A 23,066-nucleotide genomic window follows, 5' to 3' on the forward strand; every position below is an offset into this window, starting at 1 on the left:
GTCAATTGTCAATGCCATGTTGCCGAATGCTCTTCTAAAAAATAGCAGTCACGTGACCGTCCTGTTAGGTAATCCAGGATAATGAAACTATACCACTTATATTTTCGGAATATATCTTTAATTTGAGATGAGATATGTACGTTTATGCAGATGATATAAATGTGATAGGACACCAAATTGACGGTATTTTAAATAAAATCTGCTATCTAACTTAACCTCTCTATGTATAATATATCACTATAGTTTTAATGTCAATCATCAGTTTAAACCAATTTACATATATAATTCATCAGATTGCCGAAAAAATAAAGCGTTTTTTTTACCGTACTGTCCGTAATACAAAGCAGAGAGAGAATGAGGTGGATTTATACAGGGTGTAAAGAAACTCAAAATTTTTCTAGTGTGTGTGTGTCAAATTTTGAATTTCTCACATCCCCCTGTATGTATTAATGATTTTTAGGAATGATTGGCAGTGATTCTCACCCGATTATATAATAATACAATATTGTAATATATAGAATTTGTTGTATGATATGAAATCAAGTCGACATGTGCAATCTCATGCTAATATGCACACTGCCAGCGCCCTCTATACTAGTAAGCCTAAAATGTCACATTTAATGTTTTATACACAAACACTGTTGCGTTCAAAAACACGAACGTCTTGATTTTAAATCGTAAAAATACATCTAATCCTCAAAAAATTTCCACAATACAAACAAACACAAACTGTCACCACTATTTCCGCCATATTGGAATTTTTGACAGGGCACATTCTAGGCTTTCTAGAGTGTAGTAGGCGGTGACACTGCACATGCAGACTGAGCATAATAAGGTCGATTTGAAAGATGTCAACAGAGTGTATAGTATACCGGGTGTCCTAAACAGTCTCCGGTATAATATTATTGAAAACCAAAAAAACAAATCTAACAGCGTGGCTAGTTCAAGACACTTAAAAACTACTTATTAATTAATTAATAAACATAACAACCGCGTATAATGTCAATTATACAGAGTGATCAACTGTGCTTTATTGCATTATTTCAACAAACTTTTTTACACGCACGCCTCATTCCTCGTTTTATTATTGTCACATTTTCAAACAATTAACTATAATAATTTGCTTCGCTATTATATTAACTAGAATTATACACACGTCAGGCAGTGATGAGAGAAACGTATTCGGCCGGCGCGTCACAAAATTCCCCCCCTCTCTCATTTTTTATTGCTGAGATCAGTTCTAACCTAATTTTTTTAATTAGTTAAGGGCTCTTTAGCGCTTGTTCTTGTTCGTTGATGACTTTGGACAATTCATCATCCGATTCTTCTCCAGTCATTAATGTTATACTGCTCTCAGCCTAAAAATTGTAGTTGATATTGCCTGATCAGTTGTAACAGGTATTTGTTTCGAACCTCCTTCTTGAGCATTTCCACCAGTCGTTTCTTATCCAAACGAAGATTGTCGACTTCCTCGGCTTGTCGGGCGTTTCGTATGCCGGTCATCTCCAACAGGGCCAAATGCGAGTCTTTTTCGCTAATAGCCGCCTCCAACGCCTCCCTCCTTAAATTTATACACCCCCTCCCCTTAAGTTTTTAATATACTACCCCCTTAAACGCCACTTTACTTTAAAACCGATAATTCCCGTAGGTTCTGCTTCCTTTCCGCCACCAATTTCAACAGTTTCTCCTCCAATAGGGACGTTCTGCGTACGTAAGGCTTACAGTTGTGACATCGCAAAGCTTGGGCGGACTGCAACGACAATAGCCTCTGTTCCAGTTTGGCTACCTAATTTTCAATCACCCTAATAAAATGTAATCTCCGTTTCACGACAAACGGCAGTGACGTCACCGCCATTCGCGTTGAAACCAACCTTACCTTCTCCATGATGTGTTGCCGTTTCGTTTCCTCTTTCTGCAACACCAGTTCGCGTTCCGTCGCCACTTCCACCGTTTCCCTTAAACCGTCTTCTAAATGTGCGATTCTCCTATCTTTTTCCACTACCAAGTGTTCTAATTCCTTAATTTTACTATCTGATATGCTTCGGGTTGTCACGACGGTGTTATTGTTTGTCAAATCGGTTTCTTCCCGCTCAAAATCTTCAATACTACTATCTCTGTCTGTTGTCCCTAAATCTACATCGCGCGTCTCGCTCTAACACACACATACACTATTATTTTATTACTTTTAGGGTAAACTTATCCAAGCTAAAAGCGTCTTTTAAAGCGACAAAAGAGGAATGAGGCTGGATTTTCAGTTGTTTTAACGCTTGATTAGTACTATTATTATACAAGAAGGTGTGGGGGAAGTTTAGAAGAAGCTTTTGAGGAAACCAGCAGGTCCAGCCTACGTACATGTCCCGCAGAAGGCAGGCACGAGAAAAAAAACGGAAAAAGTGTTAGTATTGTTATAAAGCTGAAAAAAAATGAGTTTAAAGGGTTGCAGTACCTCTTGCGCTTGTGCTTGCGCTTGCTGCTGCTGCTGCTTCATCTTTGCTTGCATATTTTTCAGGGATCTACAAAAAAAGATTGTAAAAAACAAGAGTTGTAGTAATATAGGCAACACACCGTGCTTGCGCAGGTTAGTGTGGTTGCCTATCAACCGGCGCACTATAGAAAAATCAAACAACAATAAGATGACGTCACTGAATAGAGTTTGCCTGCGTCCTTATTTTTGTTTGGTTTTTCTCGTCTAACGTGTGTACGTACTGTTGCAACTCCATGATTTGCTTCTCTTTCATGTTCTGCTCCTCCTGGCTCATTTGGACCAATTGGAGTAGTCGTTCCATTTCAGTGGCAGATCGTTTCGCTTCTTCTTGCGCTTGTTCCACTTTCTTTTCCGCTTCGACCAGTTTTTTGTTCAGTTCATTGGCCGCCGCTGCCGTACCTCCAGCCTTAAATAATCGCATACTTGTATTAAAAGTCACTTTGTCAAAAAATCCTCTTACCTTTTGTAGGGAGGCTTGTAATTGGTCCATTTGTTGTTTTTGTTTTTGCAGTTGCTTCTCTAATTCGGCTACTTGTCGCTCCTTTTCGTCCACTTGTCGTTGTTTGTTCTCCACGCTCTTCCTGTGCTCTTCGAATTGTTTCTTGGCCTCCTCGATCCTTCGTCGTTCTTCCTCCAGCTGTTTCTTCTGTCCGGACAAGTCTTCGGTGGTTCTTTGCGGTGTCTGTTTTTTCGTGGCTTCGTGCAACTCCAACTGAAATATCACTGAAATCAGTCAGAATAGCGTTGTCAAATCCTGTCAAGAGGTGATGTTAATCAAAAAAGACTGTTAGAAAGAAAAAAAACTGAGTTTTGACAGAGAGTTTATTGAAACCTGGTTTTTCTCCAATTCCTGCACCAGCATCTCCAGTTGCGCCTGTAACCTCTCTTTTTCTGTAGCGCAATTCTTCACTTCTCCTTGCGCCTTCTCCAGCTCCTTCCTCAGCCTTTGTAGCTCCTTGTCGTCCTGCGGCGGTGGTGGTTGAATGCCCCTCTCCCGTTGATACTGGGCCATTTGGTTCAGTTGCTGCTGAAGCTGTTTCTCCATAACCTAAACAAAAAATATGACATTTCCTGGTTGGGAGTTTTTACGGGGCCAACCTGGATTCGTTTCTGCAAATCTTGGGAAGTTTTCTCGGCCTGATCTGCTCGTTGCGTTTCCTGCTCGATCACTTTGCGCCACTGCTCCAATTCCGCGTCGTCACGTGACCCACTCTCGTGCAACATCTTCTCCGTCTTTTCCGCTCGTTGTTTATGCGCGTCTCGTTCTTTCTGGGCTTGTTGCAGTTGCTGTTTGAGATTGGCTATTTCCCGGTCGCGATTTTCCAATACTTCTTTGGTACCTGAGGAAAAAAACCGGTAAATTTGTTGGATTATGGCACATCTAGGCTGCGTTGCTTAGTTAAGTCAGTTTTTAACCTAAAAAAGTCTGATACCTTTTTCCACGTCTTGCGCCATTTTTTTCTGTTCATTTTTCAGTCTCGCCACTTCCTGTTTGTGCTTTTCCAGTTCCGCTTCGCTATGGTTTAACTCTTGCTGGAAGTTCATCAGCATGTCCTGCGACTTTTCCAGTTGTATGACAAGTTGATCGCGTTCCATTGTTAATTGTTTAATGTCCGCCTCGTACTTGATTATTTGTTTTTCAATCGACTCGCCTAAAACAAACAATTATTTTCACGTGTCACTGTCACGAACACGCTCTCACCTTGTCGTCCTTGTTTATCCAACATAGAAGCCATTTTCTCTCTCTCTCGGTTGGCTTGCGCCAACTCTTGTTGTAGTTTGATTAGAGTCTCCTGAGTTCGATGGTCCAGAGTGCGTCTTTGCGTGTCCAGCCCGCTGCGCACCTGCTGCAGCTCCGCCCTCAGCACGTCTCTCTCTTGCTCCATAGTTTTCCAGTCCAGTTTGTCTCTCTCTAAACGTTCGTGCATCCGTGCCAGTTCGCTCGCCATCCTTTCGAATTCGATCTTTGTTGCCTCGTTCGTTTCCAACGCTTTGGTCAGGTGCATCTGGGATTTTTCCAGTTCTTGCGCCAAACGTCCCGCTTCCAGTTCAGTGGCGTTCCTAGCCTGGATCGCTTTTTCCAGTTTGTCTTTCAGACGTTCCACTTCGAGACGTTCGTCGTTTCTTACTTTGTCGGCCGCTAGAGTTTGACGACGTTCTTGTTGGGCAGTCTGGAATAATAATATAGCGTAAAGTCTATCCCAGGGAACTCCATACACTTACCTCCATACGAATCTTTTCGTTTTCCTTCTCCATTTTTTCGCATTGAGCTTTGAGTTTTTCGTAGCGGTCTCGCAGTTTTTCCAGCTCAATGACGGCTCGTTCCAATTCCATGCGTTGCTTCTCTTGCGTTGCCTGAGCTTTGGCCACGTCCTGCCTGGCCAAATCCAGCTGCACGGAGGCTTCGTGCAGCTTAGTTTCCAATTGCTGGTTACTGCTCAAAGTTCGTTGCAACTCGTCTTTGTATCGGTCCAGTTCCGCTTGTTTTTCCTTATCTTCGAAACCGTATTTGCTTCTTGTGCTCTCAACTAAAGCCAGTTCCTTTCTGCTCTTGTCCAAGTCACCCAACGTTTTGTCCAGTCGTTCACGCAGTCGATCGATTTCAGCACGTAATCTGTCGTTTTCTTCTTTTGTACGCGGTTCTTCTCTGTCATACCTGTAAATGGCAACAATGTTATTCAACACTTAATAGAGTGTGTACACATTGCACGGCCATGGCAGGCCTCTGGTACGTTAAAAACAATTCATAGTAAGCTTAAGAAGGTATCAGAGGCCTCTGGCAATACAAAATGGCTGCTAGAGGCTTCTGGCACGTTAAAAACAATTCATAGTAAGCTTAAGAAGGTTTCAGAGGCCTCTGGCAATACAAAATGGCTGTCAGAGGCCTCGAGCACCTTAAAAGCAGTTTTAATAAGCTTGAGAAGGTTTCAGAGGCCTCTGGCAATACAAAATGGCTGCCAGAGGCTTCTGGCACGTTAAAAACAGTTTTAGTAAGCTTAAGAAGGTTTCAGAGGCCTTTGGCAATACAAAATGGCTGCTAGAGGCTTCTGGCACGTTAAAAACAATTCATAGTAAGCTTAAGAAGGTATCAGAGGCCTCTGGCAATACAAAATGGCTGTCAGAGGCCTCGAGCACCTTAAAAGCAGTTTTAATAAGCTTGAGAAGGTTTCAGAGGCCTCTGGCAATACAAAATGGCTGCTAGAGGCTTCTGGCACGTTAAAAACAGTTTTAGTAAGCTTAAGAAGGTTTCAGAGGCCTTTGGCAATACAAAATGGCTGCTAGAGGCTTCTGGCACGTTAAAAACAATTCATAGTAAGCTTAAGAAGGTTTCAGAGGCCTTTGGCAATACAAAATGGCTGTCAGAGGCCTCGAGCACCTTAAAAGCAGTTTTAATAAGCTTGAGAAGGTTTCAGAGGCCTCTGGCAATACAAAATGGCTGCCAGAGGCTTCTGGCACGTTAAAAACAGTTTTAGTAAGCTTAAGAAGGTTTCAGAGGCCTTTGGCAATACAAAATGGCTGCTAGAGGCTTCTGGCACGTTAAAAACAATTCATAGTAAGCTTAAGAAGGTTTCAGAGGCCTCTGGCAATACAAAATGGCTGCCAGAGACTTCTGGCACGTTAAAAAGAGTTTTAGTAAGCTTAAGAAGGTTTCAGAGGCTTCTGGCAATTCAAAATGGCTGCCAGAGGCCTCTGGCACGTTAAAAACAGTTTTAGTAAGCTTAAGAAGGTTTCAGAGGCTTCTGGCAATTAAAAATGGCTGCCAGAGGCCTCTGGCACGTTAAAAACAGTTTTAGTAAGCTTAAGAAGGTTTCAGAGGCCTTTGGCAATACAAAATGGCTGCTAGAGGCTTCTGGCACGTTAAAAACAATTCATAGTAAGCTTAAGAAGGTTTCAGAGGCCTCTGGCAATACAAAATGGCTGTCAGAGGCCTCGAGCACCTTAAAAGCAGTTTTAATAAGCTTGAGAAGGTTTCAGAGGCCTCTGGCAATACAAAATGGCTGTCAGAGGCCTCGAGCACCTTAAAAGCAGTTTTAATAAGCTTGAGAAGGTTTCAGAGGCCTTTGGCAATAAAAAATGGCTGCTAGAGGCTTCTGGCACGTTAAAAACAATTCATAGTAAGCTTAAGAAGGTTTCAGAGGCCTTTGGCAATACAAAATGGCTGCTAGAGGCTTCTGGCACGTTAAAAACAGTTTTAGTAAGCTTAAGAAGGTTTCAGAGGCCTATGGCAATAAAAAATGGCTGCTAGAGGCTTCTGGCACGTTAAAAACAATTCATAGTAAGCTTAAGAAGGTTTCAGAGGCCTTTGGCAATACAAAATGGCTGCCAGAGGCTTCTGGCACGTTAAAAACAGTTTTAGTAAGCTTAAGAAGGTTTCAGAGGCCTTTGGCAATACAAAATGGCTGCTAGAGGCCTCTGGCACGTTAAAAACAATTCATAGTAAGCTTAAGAAGGTTTCAGAGGCCTCTGGCAATACAAAATGGCTGCTAGAGGCTTCTGGCACGTTAAAAACAGTTTTAGTAAGCTTAAGAAGGTTTCAGGCTTCTGGCAATTCAAAATGGCTGCCAGAGGCCTCTGGCACGTTAAAAACAATTCATAGTAAGCTTAAGAAGGTTTCAGAGGCCTCTGGCAACACAAAATGACTGCTAGAGGCTTCTGGCACGTTAAAAACAATTCATAGTAAGCTTAAGAAGGTTTCAGAGGCCTTTGGCAATACAAAATGGCTGCTAGAGACTTCTGGCACGTTAAAAAGAGTTTTAGTAAGCTTAAGAAGGTTTCAGAGGCTTCTGGCAATACAAAATGGCTGCCAGAGGCTTCTGGCACGTTAAAAACAGTTTTAGTAAGCTTAAGAAGGTTTCAGAGGCCTCTGGCAATACAAAATGACTGCTAGAGGCTTCTGGCACGTTAAAAACAATTCATAGTAAGCTTAAGAAGGTTTCAGAGGCCTCTGGCAATACAAAATGGCTGCCAGAGGCTTCTGGCACGTTAAAAACAGTTTTAGTAAGCTTAAGAAGGTTTCAGAGGCCTCTGGCAATACAAAATGACTGCTAGAGGCTTCTGTCACGTTAAAAACAATTCATAGTAAGCTTAAGAAGGTTTCAGAGGCCTCTGGCAATACAAAATGGCTGCCAGAGACTTCTGGCACGTTAAAAACAATTCATAGTAAGCTTAAGAAGGTTTCTGAGGCTTCTGGCAATTCAAAATGGCTGTCAGAGGCCTCGAGCACCTTAAAAGCAGTTTTAATAAGCTTGAGAAGGTTTCAGAGGCCTCTGGCAATACAAAATGGCTGCCAGAGGCTTCTGGCACGTTAAAAACAGTTTTAGTAAGCTTAAGAAGGTTTCAGAGGCCTTTGGCAATACAAAATGGCTGCCAGAGGCCTCTGGCACGTTAAAAACAATTCATAGTAAGCTTAAGAAGGTTTCAGAGGTTTCTGGCAATTCAAAATGGCTGCTAGAGGCTTCTGGCACGTTAAAAACAATTCATAGTAAGCTTAAGAAGGTTTCAGAGGCCTCTGGCAATACAAAATGGCTGCCAGAGGCTTCTGGCACGTTAAAAACAGTTTTAGTGAGCTTAAGAAGGTTTCAGAGGTTTCTGGCAATTCAAAATGGCTGCCAGAGGCCTCTGGCACGTTAAAAACAGTTTTAGTAAGCTTAAGAAGGTTTCAGAGGCCTCTGGCAATACAAAATGGCTGCCAGAGGCTTCTGGCACGTTAAAAACAGTTTTAGTGAGCTTAAGAATGTTTCTGAGGCTTCTGGCAATTCAAAATGGCTGCCAGAGGCTTCTGGCACGTTAAAAACAGTTTTAGTAAGCTTAAGAAGGTTTCAGAGGCTTCTGGCAATTCAAAATGGCTGCCAGAGGCCTCTGGCACTTTAAAAACAATTCATAGTAAGCTTAAGAAGGTTTCTGAGGCTTCTGGCAATTCAAAATGGCTGCCAGAGGCCTCTGGTACGCTAAAAACAATTCATAGTAAGCTTAAGAACATTACCTAGAATATCGACTATCCCTTCCTACTCCAGCTGTTTCCCTTAAATGATCGTACTCTGCTACAACTTTCCTGAACTCATTCTGGAGTTTATCATGTTTGTCTTTGTGTTTCTCGACTTCAATGGACAACCTGGAGATTTCCTCCTGGGATTTCTCGAACGAGGCCTGAGCTTTAGCGCTTTGAGCCTGCGCCCTATCAAACTCGTATCTGAGTCTCTCGTTGTCGGCCAACAGTTTCTCCCGTTCGCTTTGTAATCTTCTGAGCTCCACTTGGGTTTTCTCGTAGCGATCGCGCACCATCTCCAAATCGATATTGAGCCGTTCCACCTCCTCTTTGTGCTTCTCTTCCAGCTCCTTGCTGCGGGCCAATTGCATCGAAGCCCTGTCGTACATCTCCTGGATTCGTTGACCCTCTTCTTGCAGTTTACGTTGGTCCTCTTTGGTTTTCGATATGGCGATTTGTTGTTTTTCGATTTCGAGTTCCAAACGTTCTTTGTCGCTCTGAACGGTTTCCATTTTGTTTTGCAGACGATAGAGGTCGCTTTGAGAACGGTCGTATTTTTCTATCAGTTTTTCGAATTCTCTGTGTACGTTTTCGCGCTCGTCGATCGCTTTCTGTGACGAGTAAATCGCCTTTTCTAGTTTATCTTTGAGAATGTCGTTTTCCGTGACTGCGTCATCTCGTTCGATTTGTAGTTTTTGCTAAAATTTTTATTAGGGTACCATATGACAACACTGGTTTACACTGCTCACCTGTAGCATATGGGCTTTCTCCCAACGTTCCTTCAAAACGTCCAATTCAGTTTCAATGTCCGCCTTTTCCCTTTGCGACTTGGTAATTTGGTTCAATTGCATATCGAGCCGTTCTTTCAGTTTCTCGCACTCGTCCTGGAACTTGTCCTTTTCCATTTGTAGTCGACTGACTGTGGCCTGTGACGCAAAATGTGGCAACACTGTTTTTTTTTTTTGACGTTTGACAGCACTTACCTGTAACTTTTCGCTTTTGTCTCTAAGCCGATCGGCTTCGAGCTGGGCTTGTTCCTTTTCCTTCTGTATACGAGCAGACTGGCCGAGAGCCTTGTCCAATTGCGACTGGATACTCTCTAAGTCGTATCCCAGTTTTTCTTTTTCTAATTGGATCTGCACATAAATGAGGTTATGTTAAAATAACCTAATTTACACAAAAGGACCTTAAATTAAGTGAAATAAGTACAAAAGAAGCACTTGAAAAAATGGGGGGTATTAGAGGTCTTTTTTACCACTTTTTGAAATTCAATATCTCAGTAACATGAAGAGCTAGAGAGGCTAGTTTTGGCTCATTTTGTAGTATTTTTTATCCTCTTTCTAATGGCGTTTTAGTGAAAACTATAAGAGTTTAAATAAAAAAGTTACAATTATTCGAAAACTGAAAAAATGCCGTTTTTGCTAAAAGTGCAATTTTGGCAATTTTTTTATTTTGCTCCAGGAGGGTTCTAATGCACAGCAAAAAACATATTTATACCAAAGGACCTTAGGTTAGGTTAGGTGTTGCCCTAATTAAGTATACAATTTTTGCAAATTGGGTATTTACTAAAATTGCTCATAAAAATAGTAGCAAATTTCTACTACAAAGTTGTCAATTTAGTACCCATTTTCAGCAATGTTGCCAAATGTCTATTTCTCATCTTATTGTTTCTCGAAATGGATTCAAATTATAATAGTAATAATAATAATGTCATTTAAGGGAGATATTTCTTCAATACTGTTTCAAAAAATGAAATGAGTGAATAACTCGGTTTTTTGAAAAAATATCAAAAATGTGTAAAAAGAGAAAATTGTAGGAAATTATATTCTCTATAAGTATGCATCAGAGCACTTTTGCTGTAAAATGTAATTTAAGGGAGATAAGTTTCTAGAACCGTCCAAAAATTTCCAAATACTTTAAAAGTAGTCCAAAACTTTCAATGCCCTTTAAACTCTCCAGAAACCTTCCAAATGCTCCTAAAGTAGTCTAAAAAGATTTAAAAACACTACAGAAACTACAAAATGCTTCTAAAACAGTTGGAAGCCTTTCAAAACAGTCTAAAAGTTTCGAAAAAATTCTGGAACCGTCTAAGAATTTTCAAATGCCTCTAAAGCATTTCAGAACCTTCAATGTGCTCGTTAAACTGTCCAAAAACCTTCCAAATGCTCCTTAAGTAGTTCAAAAGAATTTTGAGAGTTTCTTCTTAATTAAATTGACTAAATTGATCATTTTGAATACTAACACGTCTGGTCTCGCCAATGGACTTGTCGAGTTTCTCTTGCAGTTTGTCGACTTCGGTCTGAGCCTTGTCGTAAGCGTTCTGGAGCTTGTCTGATTGCAGTTGAGCCTTTCCCAAGGTCGCCGTAGTACGCTCCAGTTCCTCCCTCATCTAGAAATCGAGTTGGTTGTCATTTTTGTCACATTCAGATGACTGAAACTGAAACTGACCTTCTCGAGTTCGGCGTACGCTCGATCTTTGTCTGCGTGCAATTTCGCCGTAGTCGATTGAGCTTTCTCGAGTTCTTCGCGGAGGCTGTCTTGCTCCTGATGAGAGTTTTCTAAGCGGGCCTTGAGGCGATATACTTCCCCCTAAAATTGTTGAAGATTAAGATTTAAGTGTACAATGTACAGGGTGATTGGTTAATTTATGAACTTAAAATTGACTGACCTGCGACTTTTCTAGTTTTTCTTGTAACGCTTGAGCTTCGGCTCTTGCGCGTTCGCTGTCCGCCTGCGTCACCCTCAATTCGGCTTGGCAACGTCGCAGATCGGACGACGTTTTGTCCGCCCTGTCGTGGATGCGGTCCAGTTCGTGGGTGCTGCTGTAGATGTTGCTACCGAACCTGGTGGTTTTCGCCTGCGCCAACTCCAAATCTTGACGCAAGCGTTCGTTTTCCAGTTCGAGACGTGCGATTCGTTGCCGGGCCGTGTCGTAGTCGTCACCTCTACGTCCAAACTCCATGGCCTTGTCCAGTTCCGCCTTTGATTTACCTGTTTGTTGTTGAGCGAGTGAAAAATAGGGTTATCCAGGCAAAAAAGACAGAAGCTATCGCTTCTGTCTTTCTTCACTACATTTGTCTTAAATTGTTTCTTGTCACCTTTTAGCATTATACCTAATTCAGACTGTGAACTTTCCAGTTTAGCCTCGATGCGATCCCTGTCCACTTGGGCGCGTTCCAATCTCGCTGTGAGCTTTTCCACCTCGCTGTTGAGCGCGTGAATCTTCATTTTGTAGTCTGCAATTTCTCTTTCGTGCAGTTCGCGTTCTTCTTGTTTTTCCTGTTCGGCGCGGTCCCTTTTCCCAAAGCAACATTAAAAAAAAGCGAATCAAAAAGATCAACTTACCGTTGCTCTCTCAGTTGATTCATTTGTTTCTCCTTGTCACCAATCGCTTCCTCTAAAGTGCTCAGAGCGCCCTCTGACGAGCAATGGTGAGCTTGCATCGCGGACAATCTGGCCCTGGCCATGTCCACTTGGTTGTCTTTCTCCTTGAGAAGATCTTCTAAGTTTTCGACCTAAGTTAGATTCAAATTTCATTGACAATACTACAATGACTGCATAACAAACGTGTTAGTTGTTGTTAGTATAGCATTTTGCAATAGTTCGTACACAATTTGGCAACGAAGCGTCCAGAACCGTGTTTGTTGACGCCAGACAGTAGAATAACCATGTTGCCAGTTGGTAAGTAAGGAAACCAAAAACAAGTATTTTAGTTTTGTTAAAAAAAAATTGCAAAATCGTATACTTACTGGAATATCAAAAACACACACGAGGAACACTTTCAAAACTAGTGATGGATAAATTACCGGTAAAGTAAATATTTCATTTTACTAGGAAAATTTGACAGGTAAATTATAAATACTGTGTTACTAGCAGTTAAAATTTTGACACCGCTTTTCTCCCTGACTGTACCAAATTTTGTAGTGCTTTTCACGTTATTCGATAAGAAATTTAATGAGCAATCCAAAAATGTGCTTAAAACAGTCATTTTCTTTTTCCAAGTGTGTTATACAGGCGATTTTGTTCCAGGACTGTCTTTTCAAACTGTGTTTCTGGCAGTTCAAACTTTGACACCATTTTTCTCCCCGACTGTACCAAATTTGGTAGTGTTTTTTAGGTTATTGGATGGGAAATTTGATGAGGAATCCAAAAATGTGCTTAAAACAGTCATTTTCTTTCTCCAAGTGGGTTTTAGAGGCGATTTTGTCCCTGACTGTTCTTTCAAAATGTGTTACTGGCAGTTCAAATTTTGACACCTCATTTTTCGCTGACTGTACCAAATTTTGTAGTGCTTTTCACGTTATTCCATAGGAAATTTAATGAAGAATCCAAAAATGTGCTTAAAACAGTCATTTTCTTTTTCCAAGTAGGTTGTACACGCGATTTTCTTCCAGGACTGTCCTTTCAAACTGCGTTTCTGGCAGTTCAAACTTTGACACCGCTTTTCTCGCTGACTGTACCAAATTTTGTAGTGCTTTTCACGTTATTCGATAGAAAATTTAATGAGGATTCCAAAAATGTGCTTAAAACAGTTATTTTCTCACGACAAATGGGTTATACAGACAATTTTGTCCCTGACTGTCCTTTCAAACTGTGTTTCAGGCAGTTCAAACTTTGACACCATTTTTCTCTCTGACTGTACCAAATTTGGTAGTGTTTTTTAGGTTATTGGATGGGAAATTTGATGAGGAATCCAAAAATGTGCTTAAAACAGTCATTTTCTTACTTCAAGTGGGTTTTACATGCGATTTTGTCCCTGACTGTTCTTTCAAAATGTATTACTGGCAGTTCAAATTTTGACCCCCCTTTCTTCCTGACTGTACCAAATTTTGTAATGCTTTTTAGGTTATTGGATGGGAAATTTAATGAGGAATCCAAAAATGTGCTTAAAACCGTCATTTTCTTTCTCCAAGTGTGTTATACAGGCGATTTTGTTGCAGGACTGTCCTTTCAAACTGCGTTTCTGGCAGTTTAAACTTTGACACCGCTTTTCTCCCTGACTGTACCAAATTTTCTTGTGTTTTTTAGGTTATTGGATGGGAAATTTAATGAGGAATCCAAAAATGTGCTTAGAATAGTCATTTTCTCTGTCTAAGTGGGTTTTGAGGTCGATTTTGTTCCTGACTGTCAAACTGTGCTCAAAAGTTCGCAAAAATCAGGATTTAGAAAAGTTTTCTTGCAGTATTCGATACAAAACATGTTTCTCAGATTTATGACAGTGGTCACGTGAGCATGATTGCCTAGCTAAGTTATCCTCCAAAATCAAATGTCAAAACTGTCAAACAATGTCTAGAATTTGCAAAAATTTACGCCCATCACTATTCAAAACTGTTTTAAGCTGACCAACGTTGCCAAATTGACATCGTCCTTCAAATGGGTGGTAATAAAAAAACAAACGGTTTCTCTAATTCTAATTAAGTATCCCATTTTTACAATGTTGGCAAATTTACCGTTTTCCTAACTTAATACCACATTTTTGCAAATGTTGTCAAATTACATGTTCTCTACAATTGATTAGTTCGTAAAATTGGTACTTTTGCAATAAGTATTGAATTTTTGTAATGTTGCTAAACTGGCCATATTCCTAAAATTACTCATAAAGAATCAATATTCAGCAACGTTGCCAAATTGCTATTTTGTCCTAAAATTACTGGTTTATTTTCTTTTTTTCAGTCTCTTTCGAATTAACTGGAAGTCAACTGAGCTTATTTTAAATGGGACAGACATATCCACCCTTGTTGTACAATATAAAATATTTGATTTTAATGAACGGTTTGGGGGTGTTCAGAACACGTGACTGTGTTTGCTTGTGTCAATTGACGTCATATAGGGTTACGGTAGATTGATTGAAAATTACCTTTCGTTGTAAGACGTTGATTTTGCGATCCTTGATATCCATGTGTTCGCGCATCTCAGCAATTTCAGCGGCCGCTCTCATCCGTTCCTGTTGGTGTTGCTGTTGTTTCTTCTCGATCATTCGGTTCTTCTCCTCGAGCCGGGACCGTAACTCCTCCACGTCCGCCTGCAGCATGTTGTAGTGTTCCTCTTTCGCGCACAACGACTCCTTCAAGACGGCAATGTGCCGCTGATAGTCCTGGTGCTGTTCCTCGAGCGTTTTCATTTTGGCGCCCATCGCGAGTATCTCCTGATCGCGTCTCTGGATCTCGACCCGGAACTCGTCGAGCTGCAGCACACACGAGCAGATGCAGCAGCGGCATGCAGCGAGGCACGCATGCGTCGTGCCGACAGACAGTGAGGTGGTAAAACTGAGCAGCTCTCGATCGAGCGACCGGAGTCTAGTCTTTACTTTAGCTAGTTACAGTCTACCAATCACGGACCCATCCTTGCCGACCTGCACATCGTTCAACAGAAAACTTACTTGACGACGCGGCGGCTCAGCCATTAACGACGGCGTCACTCGTTCGATTTCCCGTTCCAGAAGGCGAATTTCGCGTTCCAGAGTCGCGATTCTCGCGTCCTTCGTGTCCAGCAGCACCTTGATGGTACTGCTGGATGGCGACGGTACTAATTCCAGTTGCGATTGCAGGGTGCGGAGCGTTTCGTTTGCCGCCTGCAGCTCCTGCAAGACCAGGACCGTGACCGGGCACTTGGACAACGAACGCGCCAGCTTTACCACCCACGTCATCGACACATCACCAAGAATCTCATCATTCTCCCAGTCTAGTGGCTGATGTTGTGATTGGTCAGGAAAAAGACCAATCACAAACAGCCACACTGTACTGACATTTACGCAAACATTAAATACACTGTCAGTATGGTATATCACACCTGTTGATGAGGAAGCACCACACATCATTTTAGGGCCAACATAATGATTAATAAACAGCACAAATGCGTAAAAACGATGCGGAGCGCTTTTCAAATATGAAAATGAATTTAGCAAATTTACGTCATGAACCCAATCAAAAAAATTACTTTTTACAACAGCTAAAAATAAAGGCAACATCCAACATGCTTGTAATGGCTTTTATTCTTGTTCATGTGCCAGATGATGTGAACTTTGCTTTCATTCACTAATATAAAACCGAAACAAGTTTTGTTTTAGTCCATTATCTTGACGGTTGGTGAATGCGCTTTTACTTTGTAGACACGCAACTTGTTTCGGTTTTATTTTAACACACACTTTCACGATCTACTCATATAGAAAACATTATACATCTAGATTTACAGGTCAATGGGACTGTTTGAAGTCACGTTTTGACAGATTGGACCTAGCTATTACGATAATTTCTCCGCGAGAGGGCGTTTTGCCCTAAATTCGCCTAAATTACCCTGATTGGGGCTAAAATGTTGACAATTAAGCTCAAGTTGTTAAAAACATCTCGAAAAGCTTAAAATTCCTTAAATAAGCCTAAAATGCTGAAAATCAGCCTAAAAAGAACTATTTTGTTTTCGAAAGCCTAGTATTTCTTAAGTTAGCCTAAAATGCATGAAAAAAATTGAAAATTAGCCTAAAATGGTCGATATGTAATGATTTAGGCTAAAATTTAGATAAGTAGCCTATTCCTTACGTCTCCTGACAGCTGTCAAATAAATCACACTGCACATTGAATTTATAGTTCTATGGATCAAAATTTGTGACAGTTGTGACGTTAACTGGCGTAAGTATTAATGTGTTCCTTAACGTCCCAACTGTCAAATTTGGTTTCATGGAGGCGTAAACACCACTTACAGTGCAATTCTTCAAAAAAACACATATTTGTAATTTTATACCTTCAGGTCACTGGTCAGTTAGATTTGACAGAACTGTCCCGTGACGCAAGCAAAGTATTAAAGTATTCCTTAACGTTACAACTGTCAAATTTAGCTCCATGAAGCTTTAAACACAATTTCCAGTGTAATTCCCCAAATTAGCAACTATATATAATTTTATAGTTTCAGGTCACTGGTGCACAAGTTTCGATAGTTATGGCAGCTGTCACGTGACGTAAGAAAAGTATAAAAGTGTTCCTAAACGTCAGGACTGTCAAATTTGGCTTCGTAGAGCTGTAAAGACTATTTACAATGTGGTTCCTCCAAGAATCACATCTTTTTGGCATTTTATACTTTTAGATCACTGAGGAGTGGGTTTTAATAGTTATGACAGCTGTCACGTGACGCAAAGAACCTATTAAAGTGTTCTTTAACGTCAGAACTGTCAAATTTGGCTCCATAGAGCTGTAACGACCACTTACAGTGCAATTCCTCAAAGAAACACATCGGTTTGGCATTTTATACTTTCAAGTCACTGGTGAGTCAGTTTTGACAGTTATGACAGCTGTCACGTGACGCAAGCAAAGTTAAAAACAAATATTTCGCTATAGTTTATTTAACATAAAGACGTGTTTTATTCCAAAGTGTAAAAAAAAAACCTACCGGGGCTTTTATGAGTGTTCAAAGCGTCAAATTGCTTGGCATAATATAAGTTACGTGCACAGTAAAAAACCGTATTTCAAGAAATTTTCAGTTTCTCGCCAAAAAAAGTAAGAAAAAAAAATCGAAAACCTGTGCCAACCCCTTTCACATTAGAAACTACAATAGTCGTTTTCTTTCGGATCAAAACGCGATATGACGAAAAAATCAACGTGGCCTACGTATAATTTTGTAATCATGGGGTCATGTGATTTTTAGAAAAAAATAAAGTGGCTCCCTCCGGCGGCGGTTCTATCGAAATAGCTTTTAACCAAATGTCAAATGTTGTGTCTTTATGGCCTTCTATTTAAGATGTAGATCTAGATTAAAATGTTTTCTACGGATCTACTCGCACTAAAAATAGGACTCACACCCATTTCAATCTACTTTAAATTATAAGCACCTGTTTCTGAGCCATTGCCTGCATCTGCTGGAACATGGCGCGCTCCTCCTCTTTACCTAGAACAGAAGCGAGATGGCCGGGCATTAAAACGCAACAGTCAAACCACCCAAAGCAAATGTGTTGTTTATGACAAACACACGTGCAAAACAAGGATGGTCGATGATTTAATTGGCTGTAACTATGCAAAGACTTGTTTAGGATGCATCGTTTTTACCCCCCAACCAACTTAAATGTATAGTAGCTACACGTGGGGCAACAATAAGCAAAATGGGTCAAAACTCACCCATTCCCTTGTTCTGGAGCATTTCCAGGAGTTTCTTGATACTTTCATCGCGCGCTTGAAGGGTCTGCTTTTGGGTCTCAATGCGCAGCTCCAGCTCCTACAATATTAATAACTGTCAAACGTCAAATCGTTAACTATAACACAACAATTTATCAAAGACACACTACGAAAGAAAACAAATTACCTTGATGGTGTCCCTTAAAATGGCGATTTCCCTTTGAAGATGCTCGTTTTCCTGGAATAGGGCCTCCATCTGTTGTTGCACCTCCACGCTGGGACCGCGCATCCTCATTCGTAACTCCTCCTCCAGTTGACGCACTAACATTGCTTGTTTCTGAAGAAGAATGAAGGTTTTTCATTATTTCAGTCAAGGACAACAATGTGCAAACATGGCAGATACCCAATCAGGTCGGTGTTTACCGAATGATGAGGCTGTTCCTAGATCTGGGAACTATGTCCATGTTTCTTCAAGAACCACTGACTTAACTTAACTTGGTTTTGTAGTGTTCTTGTAAAAACTCTTCTTGAGAGTAAATAATATATGGACTGTCTGTTTCTTTGTAAGTATATATTTAGAAAAGCATCATTTTCTGTACTTTCTGTTTCACTGGGCCCCTTGATAGTTGTAAAGTATATGCGAAAGAATGATACTTTCTAATTCATAGAGTTAAGTACAGATGTCACCTCTATGGATGACACCAGATGTTGCACAACAACCATCCATGGCAGATACCTGTCAATGGAAATAATGAGCCCTTTTGAAAACTTGTCTACAGAATCAACTAGTATAGGGCTCAAATGTCAAAGCAAGCAAATTAGGGCAGATTCCCAACGAGTCAGTGAAAAATAATAGAAACAAGGATCCCTTTCATAAATCGACAATAAAGTGCATTTAAAGCTCGTATCAGTCCCGGGGGATCGCTGTTCTGGACCGATCGATACCAAGACGGAGGTTCGACGACCCTAGCCGGATACTTTTTTTCGATTTAATTACTTTGAAAATTGCATTTAACACAGTTTTCCAAGCCTTTTGTTGCCATGGAGTGATTTATGTTTAATAAACTATTATGCCAAGTTCACATGTGTGCAGCACTGATGGCAGTTTGTAAATGGACAAGAACAAGCAAGTTTTTCTAGTCTTTTTTTGTAAATTCAATATCTCGGTAATATGAAGAGCTAGAGAGGCCAGTTTTGTCTCATTTTCTGGTATTTTTTATTCTCTTTCTAATGGAGTTGAAAATAAATCTATAATAAATCAAATAAAAAAGTTACAAAACAGCGAACAGAGAGACCAAATTGCGTTGCTGAAGGCAGATTTTCATGAAGAGAATCTACACATGCGTAGCAGGGTGAGAGTTTTTTACTGCACATAAACAAGTAGGGCAACGAGAATGTTTTTAGTAATACGAGGCTATGCTGAAGAACAGCAGTAAAATATCAAATGTAGAAAACAGGAAATACACTTTTTGCTGTACTTTTTCATTTAAAAATAATAACATTTTTTATTTTTTAGTAACCTAACCTATACAAAATGTAAATTAGGACCAATCGACTGACAGGAAAGACATTGTTGTCTAATGCTGTTAAAATGATAGGAAGCCTTTAATTTTTAATTTAAAACTAGTATTTTGATGTTATTTTTAATAATGGCAAGACTGTGTACTCTTTAGGTATTGCAAACCATATTTTTCTAATACACTGTGTCAAAATATATTAATATAAGATTAAGTACTCACACACTACACTTGCTCTCCCATAACCGGAACACTTTAAGGTAGTTTTCATAACTAGAAACAGACTTTTACAGTTTTTTTTTTAGTTAAATATAAAATAAACAAACCTAACCTAACCTAACCTACGTTAGACAGCCACTAGGGATGGGCGCTTTGACTATTTAGAGAGAGGGTCGATAAGTGATTGTTTGCAGTTGCATGATTTATCCCCAATTGTATTTTAAGCCGAGTTTCGAATGTTACAAAACTATTAGAAAAAGTCAGTTTTAACTACAACAAGCTTCCTTCCTTCCCTGCTGAATCCCCCATTAGAAGTACGACGGTACAATAACCTTGGCCGCATTCGTTTTCAAGCTCCATGTAGCGAGCAGAGCGTTTTTGACGTCACGATGACGTACTTTGGCAAAATCATAGATTAACCAATTGTCAAACTACGTCATTGTGACGTCAAAAAAGCTCTGCTCGCTACATGGAGCCTGAAAACGAATGCAGTCGTTGAATTTTCCCAGCCTTAGCACAGGAGCTTGTTTAGTGAGATCGTCAACAGAGGGAGGGCGCGCGGTTTGATTTTTTTACCCTCAATTTTACTCAAAAAAAGCAGGTAACAGTGCGTTTTTGATAATGAAAACTACCTCAAAGTATATGTTAGAGTGTTCCGGCCAAGTGAGTGCAAGTGGTATGGCGCTACTGCCCCAATACCTCCAGGAAACGGGCTGGTTAAGCTGGCGTCCCTACACAAACCAAAAGGTACCAAAAAAATGCTATCCCGTAGTGTAAGACTAGAAAAACGTTAAAATTAGTCTCGGAGACGTTAAGTGAAACATTCCCAGCTACTTTCACACCTTGTAGTGTTTTTCCTGGCAATTTAGGCAAGTAGGAAAAACATAACCTTAACCGTTTTCGTTCGGTTTGTGATCGGGTCCAAACGGGTTATGATTCAAAAGTCACGTGACCTTCATGTGATTTTATAATCATTGTGTCATGTGATTTTTAGATCATAAAGCGTTTGGATCCAAAATCTTTATTTCGAAAGAAAGCGCTTGTTTTCTTGTACTCCAAAATGGTCGAAACTGTCCCACTAACCTGATTTTCGCTGCTCAGCAATTTCAATTGATCATTGATCAGACTGTATTTGGCGGATTCTTCTTTTCGCAACGCCCGTTCCTTCTTCAACTCGGGACTCCAAAAGGTCTTGATCGAATGCATCGAGGAACCTAATTTCTGATTGGTCAAATCCAGTTCTTTTTTCAGATTGGCCAAGTCTCGTTGAAGGTCAGAGTTTTGGTGCTGCAGTTCACCGATGAAGGGTTGGTGGGACGTGGGGGACTGTCGGGCGGATCTCGAACTAGAAAAACGGTTTTGTCGTGCAAAAAGTGCTGCTGGGTTAACTTACAGGTAGGGGTCATCTTCGAAGTACAGTCCCCGCTCTAAAGAACGGTCACGACGATCTCGTATTGGCAGAAACTCTCTGTCATGATCGACAACGGTAGGACCACGGTCTAGAGATTGGTACCGAACTGACATTGGGTTCGATGGCCTGAAATCCCACCATTATAGAGTAATCACAGCCCTAGGAACGGTTACTAATGACAGATGACAGTAAATTTTGCCTAATCTTGTTGATTTGACAGTTTCCAAAAAATGACAGCAAAAGGTTGTCATTACTTGTAATAATTGATCTGTTACAACACTCAATTCAGTAATTGAAATCGCATTCAACAGTTTATTTAATCAAGATAGGGATAGGAGCAGTGTGTTATAAATAACCGAGTATATGGTTTTTTAATTGCGTTTAATTTATTTAAAGCTTCCGTCCATGTAATTCAGTCTTTTATGATGATTTTCTACAATTTGTGTGTTCGACCTTTAACAGACATTGCACGATAACAATCTTACTGCATTGTAATTAATTAATTTGAAAAAACTACTACCCAAGACGGTTATATTGAGCGTATATGCAGTTGACCCTGGTGATTATTTCCAAGTGTGCCATACAAAACAAGGGGGGCACTCAAGTGGGGGAAAACACAACACGAAAGAAAACAATTTCTATATTTAGCCGCATGAAAATGCACTTAAATTGTGGTGTGTAGTTACCTGGTGGCGCTCCTGGATCTGTGATGAGCGGTACCAACTGACATAGGCCTGCCCCTGTCCTCCAACATGGCGTCCTCCAACTCGTCGTCCCGATAATAGGAATGGACGTACGGGCCGTAGGACGTGTGATCGGGGGAATTGTTGCCCGACCTCGTGGGACGTCCTGACTTGCGTCCCAAGGGGCTGCCCCCTGGGTAGGCCCTGCTGGGCGACCGGTCCACGGTGGGCAGCCTCACGCCTCTAGGGGAGCGGGAGCCCCCCGCGTACGTGTCACGGGACATTTCATGACATTCTGTAAAGGTGTCACGTGACTGATTTCTCGTAAACAACTGTCAAATGTCACCAAGTCCACGTGAGCAGTAGCTTGTGATAAATTATTTGACACAAAACGTCATTTTGTCCAATTCAACATGCAATTTTTCGATTGCTAATGTGGCCACTGCCACCATTTGGTCCAGTTTTTTAAAATTATACATTGGAATCCCATGATAAGGAGAGAGAAAACTAATTGCAAATCTATGATCTAGACAAAGATAGTAATAAACTTTATGACGTATCAACAGTGGTGCAAGTTTGGACAGTTGGTATGTAATTCCGTTGTTTTGACAGTTTTGACAGCCCCCGAAGTCCTTTTTATATCCCTCATTTAGAGAGTTACAGTAAATGTGTCAAATTAGGGAGTTATCGCACTATAAACATCAGCTACAGTGGTCTAGTTTGGTCCCCATGAAATTGCCTGTAGTGTAAGTTATACTGTAAAAGTTTTGAATTAGGGTACTATTGCACTGACACGTACTGCTTAATGACGTCACATACACCTTTTTGGCCCACTTCTAGCCTTGTCTAGAGCATTGATTTGCAATATTCTCTCTTCTTATGATAAATAGTTGATATACAGGGTCCTGAACACAACATTGTATATTTTATTGCATTTGTATAGACAGTTTCGAGAAAATGGCTACCAAAAATTGATAACAAATGACTGGACCAGTTAGCTCTTAACACAATCCTCTATGTAAGGTAGCTGTTAATTTGTCTTGATTTAAAAAAAAAGTAAATTGACCTGGTTATTCCTTGAATTGGTCTTCTTGACCATTGTAGGTATTATAGGTCAGTGTGTTTGACCTTAAGGACATTCACGTAAAAGGGTGTGCTAGAACACTAAAATGTGTGTTTCTGTTCTAACATTCTACCCCACTATTAGAGTGTATTTCCGTTTCTAATCAAAAATCGATCGTTTTAAACCGACTGCACCACACTGAAAAGCTTCGAAAGGGACTTGAATGTAGAGTACTCTAGAGCGATATAGATCAATGGTGGTTAACCTACCTGTTTCAAAACCTCTGGTCTTCCCCTTAATATCGTATATTAGGCCCGTACCGGATCCATACGTCCCGCGGATTAACCCGATTTGAGGCCGTTTCACTCTCAACACACGAACACGCAATTATTGTTTCAAGCCCGGTTCCCGTTCAATTTCCAGCCATCGTGACGACATTCTGGATGCGTACGCGCCTGACTTCTGTTTTCGGGAACACTCTGTGTTGATCAATGAATCGGGTGTAGCGTAAAATGGAAACGCGCGCACACATCCAGTGACGTAGAATCGGACAATTTCCCTGAAATACAATCGATTCCCTTTGTACATACACAACCAGTTTGATGTT

General features: G+C 40.6%; 1 protein-coding gene across 8 annotated transcripts; it reads right to left on the reverse strand.

Annotated features, from left to right (window-relative positions):
* Positions 1-96: 96 nt before the first annotated feature.
* Positions 97-22,924, reverse strand: LOC145737437 (uncharacterized). 8 transcript variants are annotated; one of them, XM_081992119.1, is made up of 29 exons: positions 22,729-22,924; positions 21,400-21,691; positions 20,696-20,839; positions 20,386-20,647; positions 17,754-17,903; positions 17,570-17,666; positions 17,287-17,342; positions 14,851-15,051; positions 14,329-14,655; positions 11,817-11,986; positions 11,585-11,766; positions 11,140-11,462; positions 10,920-11,060; positions 10,714-10,860; positions 9,455-9,607; positions 9,221-9,397; positions 8,469-9,169; positions 4,709-5,141; positions 4,188-4,656; positions 3,919-4,137; positions 3,584-3,825; positions 3,318-3,533; positions 2,946-3,197; positions 2,707-2,891; positions 2,447-2,513; positions 1,877-2,152; positions 1,626-1,786; positions 1,414-1,561; positions 97-1,358 (listed from the first exon to the last, which is right to left on the reverse strand). In XM_081992119.1, the coding sequence occupies exons 2-29, from the start codon at positions 21,678-21,680 to the stop codon at positions 1,263-1,265; spliced, it is 6,276 nt and encodes a 2,091-aa protein (XP_081848245.1). In that variant the 5' UTR covers positions 21,681-21,691; positions 22,729-22,924; the 3' UTR covers positions 97-1,262. The 8 variants fall into 8 exon arrangements, with proteins under 8 accessions (XP_081848245.1, XP_081848244.1, XP_081848247.1 ...); XM_081992118.1 differs by having other exon boundaries at positions 11,570-11,766; XM_081992121.1 differs by lacking the exon at positions 14,851-15,051.
* Between the last annotated feature and the right edge of the window lie 142 nt (positions 22,925-23,066).

This window comes from Ips typographus, linkage group LG14 (assembly GCF_016097725.1).
Source record: "Ips typographus isolate SLU linkage group LG14, UJ_Ityp_2.0, whole genome shotgun sequence".
NCBI lineage: Eukaryota > Metazoa > Arthropoda > Insecta > Coleoptera > Curculionidae > Ips > Ips typographus.

Excerpts from the sequence above, each read along its gene's own strand:
- LOC145737437 (XM_081992118.1), bottom strand. The coding sequence starts at position 21,680 with ATGTCCCGTGACACGTACGCGGGGGGCTCCCGCTCCCCTAGAGGCGTG. Across the intron at positions 20,648-20,695 it reads TTCGAAGATGACCCCTACCT|TTCGAGATCCGCCCGACAGT; the intron begins GTAAGTTAACCC and ends CCGTTTTTCTAG. Across the intron at positions 1,562-1,625 it reads CGGGAATTATCGGTTTTAAA|GAGGGAGGCGTTGGAGGCGG; the intron begins GTAAAGTGGCGT and ends TATAAATTTAAG.